Source organism: Protopterus annectens, chromosome 1.part0, assembly GCF_019279795.1.
Source record: "Protopterus annectens isolate FY-2018-M chromosome 1.part0, PAN1.0, whole genome shotgun sequence".
Classification (NCBI taxonomy): Eukaryota; Metazoa; Chordata; order Ceratodontiformes; family Protopteridae; genus Protopterus; species Protopterus annectens.
In genome coordinates, this window is record NC_056725.1 from 40884204 (window position 1) to 40902467 (window position 18264).

General features: G+C 42.1%; 1 protein-coding gene across 1 annotated transcript in view; it reads right to left on the reverse strand.

Annotated features, from left to right (window-relative positions):
• PRKD2 (protein kinase D2) overlaps positions 1 to 18264 on the reverse strand; it is a 3293129-nt gene that overhangs the window by 2925202 nt on the left and 349663 nt on the right. The window contains exon 2 of the mRNA XM_044081637.1: positions 2860 to 2998. Within this exon, the coding sequence (XP_043937572.1) occupies positions 2860 to 2998 (139 nt within the window). The remainder of the gene's footprint in view (positions 1 to 2859; positions 2999 to 18264) is intronic.

An 18264-nucleotide genomic window follows, 5' to 3' on the forward strand; every position in this document is an offset into this window, starting at 1 on the left:
ACTCCGCAAAAATGTGCCACACTTGACAAAAATCCTTTTACCTAGACCCACAAAAAAAGCCCCCACGCAAACTCCCAAAAATTATGGAGTACCATCAACAAGCTCTTACACCCAGGGAACCCATCTCCTCCCAACCCATCCCCTACCAGCTCTCCACTTGAAACCACCTCTCTTACCTCTCTTCTGAACTCCTTCTCCATTAACTCTATACAAAACCTAATTAAACCAAACAAGGATACCTGCCTTGACCCCCCCAGCCACAAAACTTCTTTCTTTATCAAGCCTGTCCCCACTTCCATCAGATTACTACTCTACAAACTAAAACCCTGCTCCCCTTCTGATAACCTGCCTCTGCTATACCTCAAACTCGCAGCCCTATCGCCTATCCTGTCTCCATCCTCATCAATAGGTCAATTCAGGAAAATCTTTCCCTAAAATCTGGAAAAAGTCCTATATTATACCATTACATAAAGGATGCAACTCCACTGACCCCTCCAATTTCAGTTCTATCGCGATTCTATCCCCCCTAAGATTCTGGAAAAGTGCATACACAAGCAGCTCATCTCACATCTCATTCATGAAAATCTCTTCACTCCAACACAACATGGTTTCCAACCACATCATAGCTCAACTACAGTACTTCAATCCTTCACCAACTCTATTGCTACATCTCTTAATACTAACAAATTAGTGTCAGGCCTCTTCCTCGACCTTTCAAAAGCATTTGACACTGGGTCCACAAATTCCTTCTCTCCAAGCTCTCCCACTTTAATCTCTCTACCTCTACTCTAGTCTGGTTCTCTTTATATCCATCAAACAGAGCGCAATCAGTCAAATGGCTCTCTGCAACCTCTCTTTTCCTCCCTGTTCAAACTGGTGTGCCTCAAGGCTCTATCTTTGGCCCACTGCTATTTAACATCTTTACTAATAATCTATACCAATCATGCCCCCTCTCCACACTCATACAATATGCTGATGACTCTACCATCATCACCACCTGTGACAGTCTACCCCACCTATTCACCCTCTCTGTAGACACCCTCCACTCAGTTGAAAGATGGCTCACTAATAACCAACTGCTTCTTAACCCCAGCAAAACAAAACTAATTCTCTTCCTACCCAATTCCCTCCAATACCTCAAAACCTCCTTCTCAGTCTCTTCTCTAAACAACACTACTATTAAGGTCGAATCTCACACTAAACCTCTCTCTGTTTTTGTAGATGACTAACTTAAATATGACACCCACATCTATAAATGCATCAAGAAGACACACCAAAAACTTGGATTACTGTACAAAAATTAAAAAAATTCTTAACACAAGAATCTAAATTGTCCCTAGCTCAAGCCTACCTACTGCCTACTCTACTATACACCACCCCAATTTTTACTAGCTTCCAAAAAAACTTGTCAAACAAATGAACTTGCCTACAACAAAATCTCTAGATTTGCCGCTAGCCTTCCTTATCACTCTCATCACTGCCTCTCCTTACAAAATCTCCACTGGTTAGAACTCCGTAATCAACTCCTCCTTACTCATACCATCCTCCATCAACCCACTGCCTGTCCATCACTAGCAACAATCATCTCTCCTTATATGTCCCTAATCGGGAACATTGCAGCTGAGACCAACACCACCTTCAAATCACCAAACCTAGCAAATCCATAAGAAAAATGCTATATAGCCATTCTGTTAGCTTCTTTTTGGAACCAACTCCCTCACCACATCAGAACTATCCAAAACACGGCAAACTTCAAACTCTCTATAAAGGAATATCTGCTTATCTCCTGGAACTGCCCCTGTAGAGACCCTACTTGAACCCTGCTTTTACTGCCTCACCCCCCTTTTTCCCAATCCCTCCCCACTCTGTTCCCCCCCTTTCTGTTACTAATCTCTCACCGATTCTATTCCTAACTGTATCTCCAGACTCTCCAGCTCTGTGACATTTCCCTTCCACTACACTCCAATCTTCACACTATACCTCCTCTTTCATTCCATAACCCTCCTCTTCTTTTCACTCTGCAACCTGGATCTCTCACTCTGACACCTGTATGCCTCACTAAACCTACACTTAGGTTAGTAATTTCCCTTTCCAATGTATTGATTTTTAACATTCATTCTGTGTTTGTAAGGCATACAATAGTATAATTCCATGTTTAAAAAAATGTGTGTAATCTATTCTTGCAGTATTTGCCTCCTCTTGATTGTATGTTTAAATGCTATTTTGATTATGTAAATACTTTATCAATTGTATAAACTCTATGCTATTATGGTACTTTTCTTAATTATGTTGAAAGGCTGATTTGATTATATGTGTAAATTCTTACAAAATTCTTTGCTGTAATGGAGCTTTTCTCCTCGGGTCTCTGCTTAAAAAGGGCACCTGCCCAGCCAGACTAACCTGGTTATCAAATGGAAAATAAATAAATAAATAAAAATAAGCCTTATATTGAATTCGGAATACATAATAGGCAATAGTGCTGTCAACATAGGTTCATAGGTAGGTACCAGGCTATCAGCCCAAGGGCCCATGTAAGACTAGCCAGCAAGGTTCCATAGCTTACGCTACCCAAGAAAGTTATTTTCCTGTGCCACTGTCCAGCAGAGACAAGGTCAAGGTCTTTTAACTAATTACCTCTATAACTTCTAATACTCATCACAACATCATTTCATAACAAAATGTGGTATCTGTAAACTGCTCCACAGATTTTAATTCTGGCTGATGCCATTGGCTGAACATGATGATACTACCACTGACAACTACTTACAGGAAAGAATGCCTTATTAATTTATCTGCTGCAAAAGTAAAGAGCTATACAAGAAAAGCTGCATTCCAATACAGCTTTCTGATTTACTTTACCTGACAGCACCACCTCGACAAGGTCACCCTCCACAATATCACTTGCTGATTTAACCAGCTGCAGGATGTTACTGGAAGTGGGATCATGCCTGAAGAGGAGGATCTTATCATATATTCCATAGAATCCACTCTCTGGGAACTATACAAGATGCACAAAGAAAACAAAACAATGAATGTATTCCATCCGTAAAACGTTTTTAAAGCAACATATTAGTTTATAATTAACATATGTTCATTTCATTCCATTTAGAATTTACTCAACTTTCCATTTACCCTATATCATATGATATGAATTCAGGTTGAGTGCATCGACAGTTTTCTTTCTCTCTTTGCTGGCACTAAGCATAATTTAGTTTTCGTAGTAGTACATCGCATCTTAATGAGAATGTTTTACACAAATACATTTTGGTATCAACATGATCATGACCAAAAAAGTAACTACCTACAAGCCATAATCAATACCAACAGTTCTTCCCATTCCCCATTTTTCAGGTGCCATGCAAGCCTCTGCTTCCATTATGGTGGAATGGCCAAATGAAATGACCACTCCTTCCACCAAGGACTGGCAAGCTATTTACTTCCTTCCTTTGCTACTCACTCCCTTTTCCCACCCAGCTTTACCAGCAACAAAGCAACTATTCAACATTTGGGTTGTACAGGTATCATAGTAAGAGCTTTATACTAGACATCCTCAAGTTTATCTTGAAGTTTTGCAAGAATGAAGAAATGTGTAGCTTAACATCAACTACAGTTTGAGACAGCATTTTCAAAAAGCTCTTTTCGGTATTTACATGTTAGGAGTATGACAAGAATCTTGTTGTTTACAGCGACAGCAAGGTCCTCTTGCTGCCATTACGTGAGTTAATCAGCTGCTAAGATTAATGACTGGGATAAGGTTGGAAGCCTTGGTGTAGCATACATTACACACAGTGTAATGACTGTGATAAGGTTTGAAGCCTCAGTGCAGCATGCATTACACACAGTGACCATTTGTAGTACTGCTATCTTAGCTCATGAGGAAGCTTTGGCATTCTCCTGGACTTTAAAAGAGCTTATGGTACTTTAAGAAAAATACCCAGAAAAATGGGCTGCTCTAACAAACTACTTCAAAGGCATTAGACATAGATACCAGACACAATCAGCCTGAAAACACAAATATGTTGCATGAAAACACACAATTAAACAGTGAAAGGAACACAGGACCGCAAAAGGTAAATTAACTTAGTTGTCTTTGGGTCCCAGAAGAAGAGGACAGAACACACTAAGGCTTTTATAAAATACTTATCAATGGTTGCTGTAGGTTTACAGGATCAGTGTACATTTCAATTATGAATAGGTCCAAAGATTTCATCACCTCAAAGACTAGCCTTAAAGGTAGACAAGACAGCACTTTACTTGACCTGAAGTGATAACTTATTCCGTAGGCTGGGAATCTGTTATGAACCTAACCCTCTACTGAGTCTTGTTTACTTGTTGGTGTAAATTTAATTCTCTACTGTGGGCATTTGTAGCAACACTGTTTTTGCAAAGAAATAGAAGATCAGACAGGATTGTGTCTTTCATGACTCAAACAGTGAGAGACAGATTATCTCGGAAAGACTACTGAGTATAAGGGCAGTTGTGCTAATCAGGGTAATTGAAGCATTTAAGACTTTTTTTTTTTTTTGGTTAAAAATTGTTAGGTTGGCCTTTCAGGTTGAGCAATATGCTTGGATTTGTATATACCAAAATGAGCATTGTACTCAATGATGCGTCTTATATGATAAGAATACAGAGGTAAGACAGCTTCTTTGTCTCTTGATATTGCTTTGGAAATTAATTAGACCAGACAGAAGGATTTCCTGACTATGGTGGAAAAAAGAAGTTATGTACTCACCATACCGTTCCATGTTTGTAGACCATCTCGCCCTTCATTCTTACTTACGGGTTCGGAGCCAATCCTCGGCTCTGACTCAGCCTATTACAAAGCTCAAAGTCTCTTAATTGGCTTGTGGCTAGGTAGGTATCCCATAGTGCACTAGTACAATCCTTAGATCTTGCTTGCTGCAAAAACTATAGATAGACCGAACTAAGGGAAGAATAATGAAAGATCTCCACCCTACCAAGGTAAAACTATCCTGTCTCCAGATCCTTCCAGGATGGGAGTTCATAAGAATGAAGGGCGAGATGGACTACAAACATGGAACGTTATGGTGAGTACATAACTTCTTTATGTTCTGTAGTCCTATCTCACCTTCATTCTTTCTTATGGGACAGCGTCCCTAGCACCTTATTCTGGGTGGCTCACAGCAAAATACTCCAGAGTACCATGGAACCAAAGGAGGCTCTACCCCTTGAGATCAGGTCCAATTTGTAATGAGTAATAAACGTACGAGGGGTAGCCCAAGTTGCTGCTGCACAAATGCTGTCAGCTGGAGCTCTGGCTAGGAAGGCAGCAGATGTGGACTGGGATCGTGGAGAATGAGCCTTAACTCATTAACCAAGAGTACAGTCTGACAGCGCCTTTGTGCTTACACCATAGTGCGCTGTGAGATGATAGGAATTGCAAGCAGTCACCGCCGAGTACCTTCCACTGATGTGACAAACTGCAATATAGATTTTTAATGTAAGCAGTATGCAAAACATGCTTAAATCACAGTCTAACTTTTTGCTTACATCATATACCTACAATTCAGTGTGTTTTGACATGCTGCTCACATTGAAGTTTAAGAAAATCAGCTTGTAAAGCGGTTGATTATGCAAGTGGTGACAGCCAATCAGATACTGCAATCTAAGCCGCCACTTGCATAACACCTCCACCCCAAATCTAAATTTTTTTTGTTCTCCCCGAATAAATAGAGGGTCCAGCAGCAGGTATTTCCTTTCTGTTTTATGAGACTTGCAGATTCTACCTGCTGCAGGATCCCTCTATTTATCTATCAGAGTTGGAGACACCTGTTTGGCGGTTTTTGCTTTGACAGTTTTGTTGTTTTTCTTCTGCTGGTGACAATGTGGTAAGGTGAGCTTCCTCCCACAAAGCCCTTTTGATACTCTTCTGTTAAACACCAGATAATGTTAGCTAGCCATTGTGCCAGTATGGCCAAAAAATGTTGCCGTTGTAGTGTAAATCAGGGGATATGAGGAAGAAAGTGCTGGATCTTTACCATTTTTGTGAGTTTCTATTGTTACTTTCCACAAAAATGTGACTTGTTTAGCCATCAGGACCTCACTGAAAAAATGTTTTAACCCTATGTAAAAAGGCTCTCGTATCCATTTCCAAAGGCCTACTGGTAGACCATCTGTTCCTGGGGATTTTCCTCTTGGCATACTCTGTGTCCGTTCTTCAATCTCCTCCTTTATTATCTCTTTCCACAATGGTTATAACTGCTATGGGTCTAGAACTGGGATATTTAGTTCTCCTAAAAATAAATCCATCTCCCCATCTACCCGGCCTGCTACCAGCCCAGAGTATAGTTCTAAATAATATTTCACAAACTATCTGCATGCAGAGGGAATGAAGTGTGTGTGAATGTATGTAGAAGTGCCTGCATGTGTGTATGACATAGCAAACTGTAAAGGGGTGCATGCAGAGTGTATGTATGAATGTAGAAGTGCATGCGTGTGTGTATGAGAGAGCGAACTGTAAAGGAATGAATGGAGAGTGTGTGTGTGAACGTAGTAGTGCCTGCGTGTGTGTATGAGAGACCAAACTGTAAAGGAATGAATAGTGAGTGTGTTTGAATGGTGAAGTGCCTGCTTGGGTGTATGAGAGAGCGAATGGTAAAGGAGTGAATACAGAGTGTGTGTACGAATGGTAAAGTGCCTGTTTTTGAACCTTTTCTAATGTCTGCTTTAGTGTAATTTATTAAAGACACAATGAGTGATATTTAACAAAGGAAATGCTCTCGGCAAAAATTATTCAAGAAATCATTCAACACCCTTGGATATATATTAATGCAAATATGCATGACAATTATATGAAAGTTGGTAAAACGTGCAGTTTCTTTTTGTAGTTCTCCCATAAATGCATCCAGAAGTGTAATTTTAATAACCCAAGCCCTATGAGGCAGCAACATCCAACTGCTGCTCCGCTATGCTGATTAGCAATGAGTGCAAAGTAAATGCTTTGAGCACACTTTTAACATATGACCAGTTCTGTATATTTAAATTACTGTTAAGGAAAAGGGATTGATGCAGACATTTTAGGTCATCAGAGGCAAAATGACTATTGCTGCTATTCATAGCTCTGCAATGCAGCCTACCCTGTACCACTGTGCTGAGCTGCATTGCTCTTTCATTTAGCTATACCTTGCCATCCATATTTACAAGAGATCATCATTTCATTACCTCGAAAATGCACTGGAGATGTAATGTGCTTTAAAACAGCTGGGTTTTCTATGCAGCGGAGTACCTGCCACCTGCTATAATATTTAGAGGAGGTAAACATCTGTAACAGGGTCAATCATCCATCAGTTAGTGCTTTGAATGGGAGGTAATAATTGGAACTTGAAAGCCCGGAGTATATATAACCAAGTCATTGAAAAGAGACAAGCATGGGAAAGAAGAAGGAAAATAAATTATAACATTACACCTACAGGATAAAACTGTAAGTGTTGGACATTGGCAAATAACAAGGTCCACTTTTTTTCTTTGAAGAAGAAAAAGTCAAGAAAAACCTGATGCCTTGCACTTTCATTTTGGTTCTTGTGCATACTTGGACATACTACCGAAGGAGTCATGTGGGAATGTGTCAGTTTGGTTGTTGCGTGTATTTTTAAGGGCTGCTGAAGGGTTTATCAATGGAAATCTTGCATTCTGGTGCTTGTGCACAGTAGGACAGACTGTGGAATGGGTCATTGGGGGAATGTCTCATATTTTGGTTCTTGTGCATACTTGGAAGGGCTGCTGAAGGGGCTGCCTTTGTAAATGTTTCATTCTGGTGCTTGTGCATAGTACGACAGACTGCGGAAGGGGTCACTGGGGAGATGTTTAATTTTGGTGCTTGTGCATACTCAGACAACATCAAATAAAGAAATTGTGTACTCACCATAATGTTCCATCTATGCTGTCCATTTTTTTTCCTTCTTCCTTAGCTACCTACCCTCCAAACTCCCTGATTCCTGTGTGTGTGTGTGTGTGTGTGTGTGTGTGTGTGTGTGTGTGTGTGTGTGTGTGTGTGTGTGTGTATACACACACACACACATATATATATATATATATATATATATATATACACGCACAATGTATATAAAGTGTACACACCACTGTTAAAATGCCAGGTGTTTGTGTTGACTGCAATATTTGCCCACTCTTCCTTGCAAAAGTGCTCCAAATCTGTCAGATTACGAGGGCATCTCTTGTGCACAGCCCTCTTCAGGTCACCCCTCAGATTTTCTATTGGATTTAAGTCTGGGCTGTGACTGGACCATTCCAAAAGTTTAATTTTCTTTTTGTGAAGCCATTCTTTTGTTGATTTGCATGTATGCTTTGGGTCACAACAGTTTCCCACATGCCTTTGGGAGACTTGATGCATTTCTTTGCAAATTTTAGCTGGACCTGGATTTTTTAAATGTAAGAAAAGGCTTCTGTCTTGCAACACTACCCCATAGTCCAGACATATGGAGAATACGGGAGATTGTCACATGTAGTACACAACCAGTACTTGCCAGAAATTCCTGCAGCTCTTTCAATGTTGCTGTAAGTCTCTTGGCAGCCTCCCTGACCAGTTTCCGTCTTGTCTTTTCATCCATTTTGGAGGGGCGTCCAGTTCTTTGCAACATCACTGTTGTCCCATATTTTTCAACTTTTTGACTGTCTTCAGTGTTCTATGGTATATCTAATGCAGTGGAATTTTTTTGTCTGCGAACCATGGCTTTTGCTGTAGCAGGCAACTGAGTAAATGTCAGGAAAATCCAACTAGGACAGCTGACCTTTATTTGAGGTGAATCCGAGTCTCTTGATGGCAGGTGTGTACCCAGGAAGACTGAATGCTGAAATGAAATCAAAAGGTGCTCCAACAAAGTATTAGTGTGCACACCAACAGTCAGCCTGTGTATGGGACACTTGTGGGTATGCTTATGACCCATTTATTTTGTGTGGATGTTAAATATTAATTACTTATGTCCTGGTTGTGACAGAAAAAGCTCCTTGAAACATGTTCTTATATTGCTGTTCTTGAAAGATGCATTTTCAGCATTCAACTTTATGCAATTAGAAAAAGATCTGTGGAGACTGGCATGGAAAATACCTATGTCAGACAAAATTTACATTGCTAGTAATGGTTCTTTCTTGCTGTAATAAACATCTAATTGAAAAATGCATTTTATATTGTATCATTGTACATTATTCTTACTTGCACAAAGTCCGTAATGTGTAGATGTTCAAAGCTGTGTTAGTGTTTTGTAAGACAATGTGACAGTGTGATACGTACCATAGTGAAGAGGTTTCCTGCCAGTAGTTGTTTGTGCTAGCCATTTCTGCATGATTTTGACCTGTAAAATATTGTGCTATTTCTTTCTGGTATTTGACATAGCATATGTTCCATTACGCAGAGGTCTCCGTACTTACTAGGTCAGTATTACAAGCATGGAGCTACCATATGTTTTGGTCTTTTTTCTTTGCTTTGTCAGTCATTTGTGGAATTTAGGCGGGGGGAAGGGCTCAATATCTAAGTCTTATACTATTTTACAGAATCACTGAGGTCTTCTCCTTACTGATGCTAATGAGTCTCTGTTACATAGGTGGAAGGAAGGGCTCAGTAATAACCGTTACATTATTTTGTTACAGAGCAAGTGTTGTACTATTTTTACTGAATGACTATGGTCTTCACATAATAGATGATAATGTCTGTGTGTTACATAACAGCTGCACAAGGTAATACAATGAGTGCCAGGGTCAGTCTTGGTCTTTTCACATGTTGTCTTGCTGAAGCTCTTTACTCAGTCTCCCTCCCTTCAGGTGTAGTACATGTATGTAGTTCAAGGCAAGAGGTTTTACATTAGCTCCCCCCCTTTCAGTCCTTGTGGCCACTGCCGAAAGGACACAGATAAATGGAAAAGGCAGAGGTAAGGCAGAGTGCTGGAATTGCATGCAAACAAGAGTCATTGCTGCTACCAGCAGTCTGAGTGGGCAGCCAGCACTGGTATGGGACACTTCAGACACCCACGACCTGAAGCCCCATGCCCATCCTCGGCATATTAGTGGAGTAGCGGTCTTTACCCTGCTTTTTTCTTTTACATTTGCCTTTGTGTGCCCCCTTGTCAGTCATTGTGTGTAATTTTGTGATTTCACAGGTGGTAGGTATGTACCTCTGCAGTGTCATCACCACTTATGTACCTTATGAAAAGAATAATGCCCCTGTGGATAGGAGTGAAGATTTGGATGAGCTAACCAGGTAATGCATTATGATATACATATATATATATATATACACTCTTCCAATATATTTGTCAAACATCAGTAGTAATCCGTTTGCATTTTCTTTCCTGTATACACTCTTCCAATATATTTGTCAAACATCAGTAGTAATCCGTTTGCATTTTCTTTCCTGTGCAGGCTCCTCCACCTTCTGACACCGACATGGCTTTAAGAGCAGGAGAATGACAAGTGAGAGTGTGGGTATGAGGCCATTCCTACATTCAATGGACTGCCAGCCATGCCTCCATAACTGAAAACCAGTACAACTTGAGCTTCCCCACATCCAGTGTGAAGGTATACTGGATTGCAAGAAGAGGTATGCATTGGAGCAGAGTACTGCAGTTGTTGGAAGAGAAGAGTTCCATCTACCCTGAGCCTGACATCCTTGTGCTGCACATTGGAGGGAATAATGTCATCAATCAACCACTCGGAAGGCTATGGTTTCAAATCAGAGCAATTTTTGAGTACCTGCAGTCGTGGTGGCCACGTTGTCATTTTGTGTGGTCTGATATAATTCCTCGACAGATGTGGAAAACAGCAGTCAACGGGCAGCGCACAAGGCGAGACATTTACAGAATGGGTTCATGCATGGCTTGATGCACAGGGTTGGTGGATCAATAATCTGTCGTGACAGCATCACCGCAGAAGATGTTCACCTGTTCAGAAGGGATGGCGTTCACCTGAGGAGGGCATTGCCTTGTTCTTGACTGGCCTCCACAATGGCATGAGGAGAGCTATGCAGGATTGGTAGTACGCAGCTTGTGAGAAGAATGGAAAACCCCCATGACCAAGTAAGGACCAGTATGGTAAGTAAAACTCTATTATGAAATGTGTTGTGTAAAATATATTTTTATGAGTTTGGCAAATAACTGTGGTAAGGAGCTGGTGAAGATGCTGAAAAAGAACAACTGTTTCAGGAGAGTGCTAGCACATACAATCTAATATGTCAGTAACCATACTGCAATACTTCTTTTTTATTCTGCTTTTATCAGGCATGTGTAGAGTTTAGATGACAGGAAGAGCTTAGTAATACAGAACTTGATCCCTTGTGACCAGTGCTGAATGGACACATATAAAGAGAAATGGCATAGGTAAGGCAGACTGCTGACACTGAAGGAGATTGTGAGACTACAGTGGTATCAGCTGTCTGAGTGGGTAGCCAGCGTAGCGGTCAGACAGATCAGATGGCCTTGCCTGCCACTGAAGTCCCATGCCTGCCCTGGGTTCATTAGTGGAGTGGTGGTCCTTACCTTGCTTTTTCTCTTTACATGTACCCATTCAGCAGTATGTTGGCTACACCAAGAATGTGTACATTTACAATCATATGTGTCGACATGGTAAAACAACTGCTTCTGAGTGCTGTACACATGTACATATATCAGTTTTGTTAGGACTCCAGTTATGGAAATTATGATTTTTTTCATATTTTGGTAAATAACTTTGCAAGGGAGCATGTCAGTGTGCCAAGTAATACCTCATTTTGATGACAGTATTGATAGTTCCAACATGGTAAAAGAAGTGTGCCTGTATGTTGTACACATGTGCAGATATCAAAGTTTGTTTCGGACTTAGGTTATGGAATTATGATTGTTTTCAGATTTTGGCAATTAACTTTGCAAGGAAGCATCTGAATGTGCTAAGTAATACCTCATTTTGAAGACAGTATTGCTGGTTCCAACATGGTAAAAGAATTGTGCCTGTATGTTGTACACATATGCAGATATCAAAGTTTGTTTCAGGCTTAGGTTATGGAAATTACAATTTTTTTTCATATTTTGGTAAATAACTTTGCAAGGGAGCATTTGAATGTGCTAATTAATACCTAATTTTGAAGAGAGTACTGATAGTTCCAACATGGTAAAAGAATGGTGTCTGTATGTTGTACACATGTGCAGATATCAAAGTTTGTTTCAGACTTAGGTTATGGAAATTACGATTTTTTTCATATTCTGGTAAATAACTTTGCAAGGGAGCATTTCAGTGTGCCAAGTAATACCTCATTTTGAAGACAGTATTACTCCTTACAACATGGTAAATGAACTGTGTCTGTGCACTGTACACATGTACAGATATCGCCGTTTGTTTAGTCTTGTACGATTATGAAAATCATACATTTACAATACTTCTCATTATTATGCCCATATCTTTGCAAGGGAGCATGGTAATCACACAAATGATGCATCATTTTGAAGCTGACATTCAGATGCACAACTTCTAAACTGACATGTAGGCTCTGTCTGTTACAGGTGATGAGATATTATGCTTTATTCATCAATTATGAGAAATAATATATTAATCATATTTCTGTGAATATCTCAAGAAAGGAGCATCACACAGTAATGGTTAAGGTATCATTTTAAAGTTGGCATTCATATTAACAAATTAAATTCAAATTGTGTGGGTCTGCATGGTACATTGACCAAGATATTGTGCTTTGCTTTTCCAAAAAGGTAACAAATGTGCACAATATCAACATTCCTTGCCAAATATTTAATAATGACTCTGATATGCACTATCAACATTTACACTGTTGGAAAGGTCAGTGTCTGCTGAACAACTTCCGTGTTTACATCTTTAGTCTAGCTCTTATAGTTAAAGAGTTATGAACATTTGTTTTCTGCATGGTATTACAAATGGATTTTCTGAAAATTAGGTCAGGCTGCACTGTTGTTCCTATGGTCGAATTAAGTAGGCAGTTTTTCCTGAGCTCCTCCAGAGTGAATGAGTTAATCTTGAACGGTAGAGTTTTTCCACTGGAGGAGTAAATAAAGGAAACACAGCTCGAAATCCAATTTGATAGAGTCACTTTGGAGACTGGCAGACCAAGTCTAGAATCAGAAAAGGATACGAACAATTGGTCTGACAGAGTTCCTTAGTCCTGTGAAGGTAGAACCGTAACTGCCCGTGAACATCCAATTGATGAAATTTGTATTCTGCTGCATTAGAATGATTAGGAAAAAACACAGAGGTTCTATAGTTTGGTTCAAATTAGTGTGAGAGCAAACTTTAGGTATAAAGGAAGGATTTGTACAAAGAGAAACTCTGTCTTTGTGGAAAATCAAATCAGGAGGCTTTATAGACTGTGCTTGTAACTCTGATACTTGTCTAGCTGATGTGATGGCTACTAGAAACAAATTCTTCTAAGACAGAAATTTCAATAGACATGAATGAGCAGGTTCAAAGGGTTGTGAAGTTAGCTTGGATAGAACAAAGTTTAGGTCTCAGGAAGCTACCGGTTCCTGAAAAGGTGGTCTCAGCAAGGTAGCACCTTTAAGGAAGGTTTTACATAATCTGTGGGACATCAGGTTAGACTCATGTTGACCCAAATGAAAATTAGATATCGCTCCCAATTGGACCCTAACTGTGGCAGCAGCAGACCCCTGATGGAAAAGTTCAGACAAAAATTCTAAAACCATAGGGATGGGTGCAGTGTAAGGATCTACATTCCCTTCTTCAGCCCAGATGGAAAACCTTCTCCATTTGCTAGTGTATAACTTCCTAGTAGAAGGTTTATGCGAGGACATGAGGATGTGGGTCACAGCAGGTGAAAAATCATGAAGCCTTACTATGGATGGAATTGGAACAGCCACACTGTCAAGTTGAGGGTGTGGAGGTAGGGGTGAAGGGAGCCTGATATGTGCGTCAAGAGGTCTGGCACTGGGTCCAGAATCCATGGATCATCTTATAGATGAGGCCGGAGAAAGGGGAATCAAATCTGACGAGGCCAGTACGGAGTGATGAGAATCATTTTGCTTCCAAATAGCTTCGCTTTCTGAATCACTTTGGATATGAGAGGAAAAGGAGGGAAAGCATAAAGAAGTCCCAGGGGCCAATTGTGAACAAGTGCGTCCCTCGGTGGCTCCCCGGAGGGGGGGATAAGGGAAAAGTAGCTGCTGCATTTGGAGTTGATCGGACTGGTGAAGAGATCGCAGCAAGACTGTCCCCATTTGTGGAAGATCTATTCCGCTAGTCCTGATTCAGAGACCACTCATGAGGCATCAAGATTGACCTGCTGAGCTTGTTGGCTATCACACTGGTTTGTCCCTGGGATGTGCATTGCCACCAGAAAGCGTTGAGAAGAAATTGCCCATTCCCATACACAAAGTGCCTCTCAACAAAGGAGGTACGATCTGGTACCTCCTTGTTTGTTGAGATACCATATCACTGACATGTTGTCCAACTGGATTGCTATCGTCCCTAGAGGAAGAGTCTAGTGAAGTGCTTGCAACGCTAGAAGCACTGCTTTCATCTCTAGGACACTGATATGCAGGTAAGCCTCATGATCTTGCCATGTGCCTTGGACAGTCCTGCCTAGATAATGCCCCCCTACCCTATCTGTAAGGCATCTGTGGTCACAGTAGCAAAGGGTTGGCGAGGAAGGAATGGAGTGCCTGTTAGTCGGTCGGGTTGAATCCACCAAGGAATGTCCTTTTTGCAAGACTATGTTATGATGATGTGGTGAGATAGAGGCTGTTGCTGAAAGAACCACTGGGACTATAGAAGCCACTGAAGAATTTGCATATGTAATCTGGCAAGAGGGGCTAACGTTATGGTGGAGGCCATGGTCCCCAAGAGTTTCAGCACTGTCTTTGCCTTGACTTTCTGTAGAGGACGTAGACATATAATTTGTTGTCTGAGGTTCTCCACTCTTTCTGCAGGTAGACGAGCTAACATGGCGACTGTGTCTATTTCTGCGCCTATAAAAGTCACAAATTAAGTGGGCGATAAGGCAGACTTTTCCCAATTTACTGTAATCCCCAACTGGGAACAAAGTTGGATAGTGGAATCTCTGGCTTGTAGGAGTAGATGCCTGGTGGTGGCGGTCAGGAGCCAGCCGTCCAGGTACGGAAACACTTGGAATCCTAGACATCTCAGGTGAGCTGTCACTACTGCCATACATTTGGTGAACACCCTGGGGGCTGTGGTAAGACCAAAGGGCAGAGCACGAAATCTGTAGTGACTGGCTCCCAGCCGGAAGCGTGACTCCTCAACGCTCTGTCCATTTTTATATGGTAGTATGCATCTTGGAGGTCTGTGGAGCACATCCAATTGTCTTTCCTTAACAGAGGGAGTATAGACTGCAGTGTCACCATCCGGAACTTGGCCCTCTTTATGAATTTTAGTTTGCTGAGGTCCAAGATGGGCCTCCCACCCCCTGTACATTTTGGCACGAAAAGGAATCTGGAGTAAATTCCAAATCCTATCTGATCTGTGGGGACGGTTTGGATGACTCTGTTTGCGAGCAACTTTTGCACTTCTACAGATTGGGTGGAACATCTGGGATCTTCTTGTGAGTGTGAGGTGGAAGAGAAAAGGGTATGGAGTAACCTCTGGTGATTATTCTTTGTAGACATTTGTCTTTGGTGACGTTTAACCAGGCTTCTGGATACAAAGATATGTGACCCCCGACTGGGTCCAGAGAAGCACAGCTGGGTCCCACATCAGGAGTGCTGATAGGGACTACCTCGAAACGAATCGCAGCCTCCCTAGTTCTTCGGACCCCCCCCGCCTCTAGGGTGATGTCTACCATTAGCTCCTCCTCCTCTGCTTCTTAAGGAGTCATCACCCTGTGCATCCGGGAAAAATCTCTGGGACTTCTGGATATGGTCTAGAGGGGATGGTAAAACGTACTCCCACAGCAGAGAGAGTTTTGCCTTCTTGTTCGCACCTGGTAAGTGTATCTGTTACCTTAAGTCCTAACAATGAAGAACAGTCAAAGGGGGCATTGGTAAAAGTAGACTTGAACAGCTCCACAAAATTACATAAGCGCATCCAGGAGTGTCTCCTAAGGGAAACTCCTGAACCCGCTGGCCTGCTCACTCCGTTGACTGCATAAGACATCAGCCTCATGGAGGAGTTCATGATAGAATTTAAGGTGGACACATCCAGGAGTGTCTCCTAAGGGAAACTCCTGAACCCACTGCCCTGCTCGCTCTGTCAGCTGCATAAGACATTAGCCTCATGGAGGTGTTCACAATAGAATTTAAGGTGGACAACTGAGCAGACACCTTCTCAGGGACTCCTTCAGTAGATGCACCTTGAAGAGTATCACTTAACTCCTTAAGGAGATCTCTTTGAAGCCTCGTAAAATGTGTTAGATAGTTCAGCGATCTGAGTGTGAAAGCCGTTGAAGAAAAGATATGCTTCCGTATCTATCCATCGTTCGAGACTCCTTATTTGGCGGATGGACAGATGAAATCTCCGCTAGCTCCTTCTTAGTGGCCGCCACCACCATGGCAACTACAGGCATGCCCTTGGACAAAAATTCCTCGTCTTTAGGGGCAGACAGAAATTTACTGGGTATTCTGGGAACTGGCTCCATAGCATCAGGAGTCTCCCACACCTTCCGACTAACCAGGTCTAAAAGTTCATCAAAAGGTGGAGACACCCAGGAGGCTGAAGGTTGAGACCTGAAAGCCTTCTGGTACACTGACTCCTCATCAGAAAGGGTGACACTGGGCCAGCTGCCTCTCTGCTTAAGGATCTCTAAGATGTCTACAAAGGAGACATCATCAGAGGATGACTTGGGGGACCCTTCTGACTCCTCGAGGTCAAGTGTCTGAAGTGATGGACTCACCTTAGGGGTCTACATGCTTCCTCTTGCATATCCCCTTATGAGGGGGCTCCTCAGAAGGGTATTCTGGGGAGGTCTTGGAAGACTGGGGGCCACCCAATGGGAGCTCCTGAGGCTGCAGATCTCTGTTGTCGAGAGAGAGAGTAGGTGCTGAGACCCTTCCGTGGAGCTGATGAGCAAGACAGCACACTCCTCATCAACTCAAAAACAGATCTCTCTGGCTCCGAAGACAGCCCCAGTTCTGAAGAGACGGAGGTAGTCATCAGCTCCAGAGTGACCAGCTATGAGATGGGTGTAGGGTCTGAGCTCACTCTACCCGACACATCGAGAAGGAGACTCGGAACCAAGGAGGTTTGGGGTCCAAGTGTCCCCTGTTGGAGCTGACCGGTGAGCTTCGGCTCCTAGACACCACATACGGCTCCGAGATAGCCACGAGAGGGGCTGGAACCGAGGGTTCCACAAGTGGTACCAAAAACTCCGGCTCTGAAGGCCCGGCTTGGAGGAGAAAAAACAACAGGGAGGATGGACTCAGGAGGCTCCGGAACCGACTGGATCAGAGCAAACAGCAATTTAGGCAAAGCAGATGACTTCAGGAGTCTAAGCACTACTCTTTCCACATCTTCCTCTGACAGGCACTTGGAGGATCTGGATGACAGGGTAGGCAATCTAGATCTCTGAAAAACTGGAGATCTTAAGGTTGGGGAAACCGGCAAAGGATCTCTGGACCAGCTCCGATGTAATTTTCAGTAGTCGGCTCTGAAAGGCTTGGGGCCGACACTGATGTGCCAATATCGACAACCTTGACCAGCTCTGAGGACAGTGGAGCCAAGAAGGTAGAAGTCTGATCAAGTTTAGAGTGCTTCTGAGGAGGTTTCGATACACTAGTCGATGCCGAAAAATGCCTCTTGGCTGACTTAGCCTTCTCTTTCTTGGAAGAATGGGATTTGGATGAAGAAGATGAACTTACTAAGTCTTCCTCGATGAAAGGCTTAAGGAGACCTTTCAATATCAGCTTGTTCTTCCACTCCTGGAGAACTCTGGTGCTAAAGGAATGGCAGAACAGGCAAGTTTCCTGCAAATGAATGGCTCCGAGACAATATACACAATTACTATGGCCATCCATAATTGACATGTTCTGGGAGCACTTTATGCATTTTTGAAACCCGAAGGTTTGTGATCATTGGACTCTTTAGACATGTTGGAAGGCTATGTAATAAGCAATACACAACAGACAGACGAGGACGAGGTCCTCTAACTTAAACGGGCCTAGCCCTAATAAGCACACACACACACACACACACACACACACACACACACACACACAAAGGCGATAGAGTAAAGAGGACTAGGTCCTCTAACTTAAACGGGCCTAGCCCTGAGGAATATGAAAATAATAGAGGACTAGGTCCTCTAACTTAAACGGCACTAGTTAAATA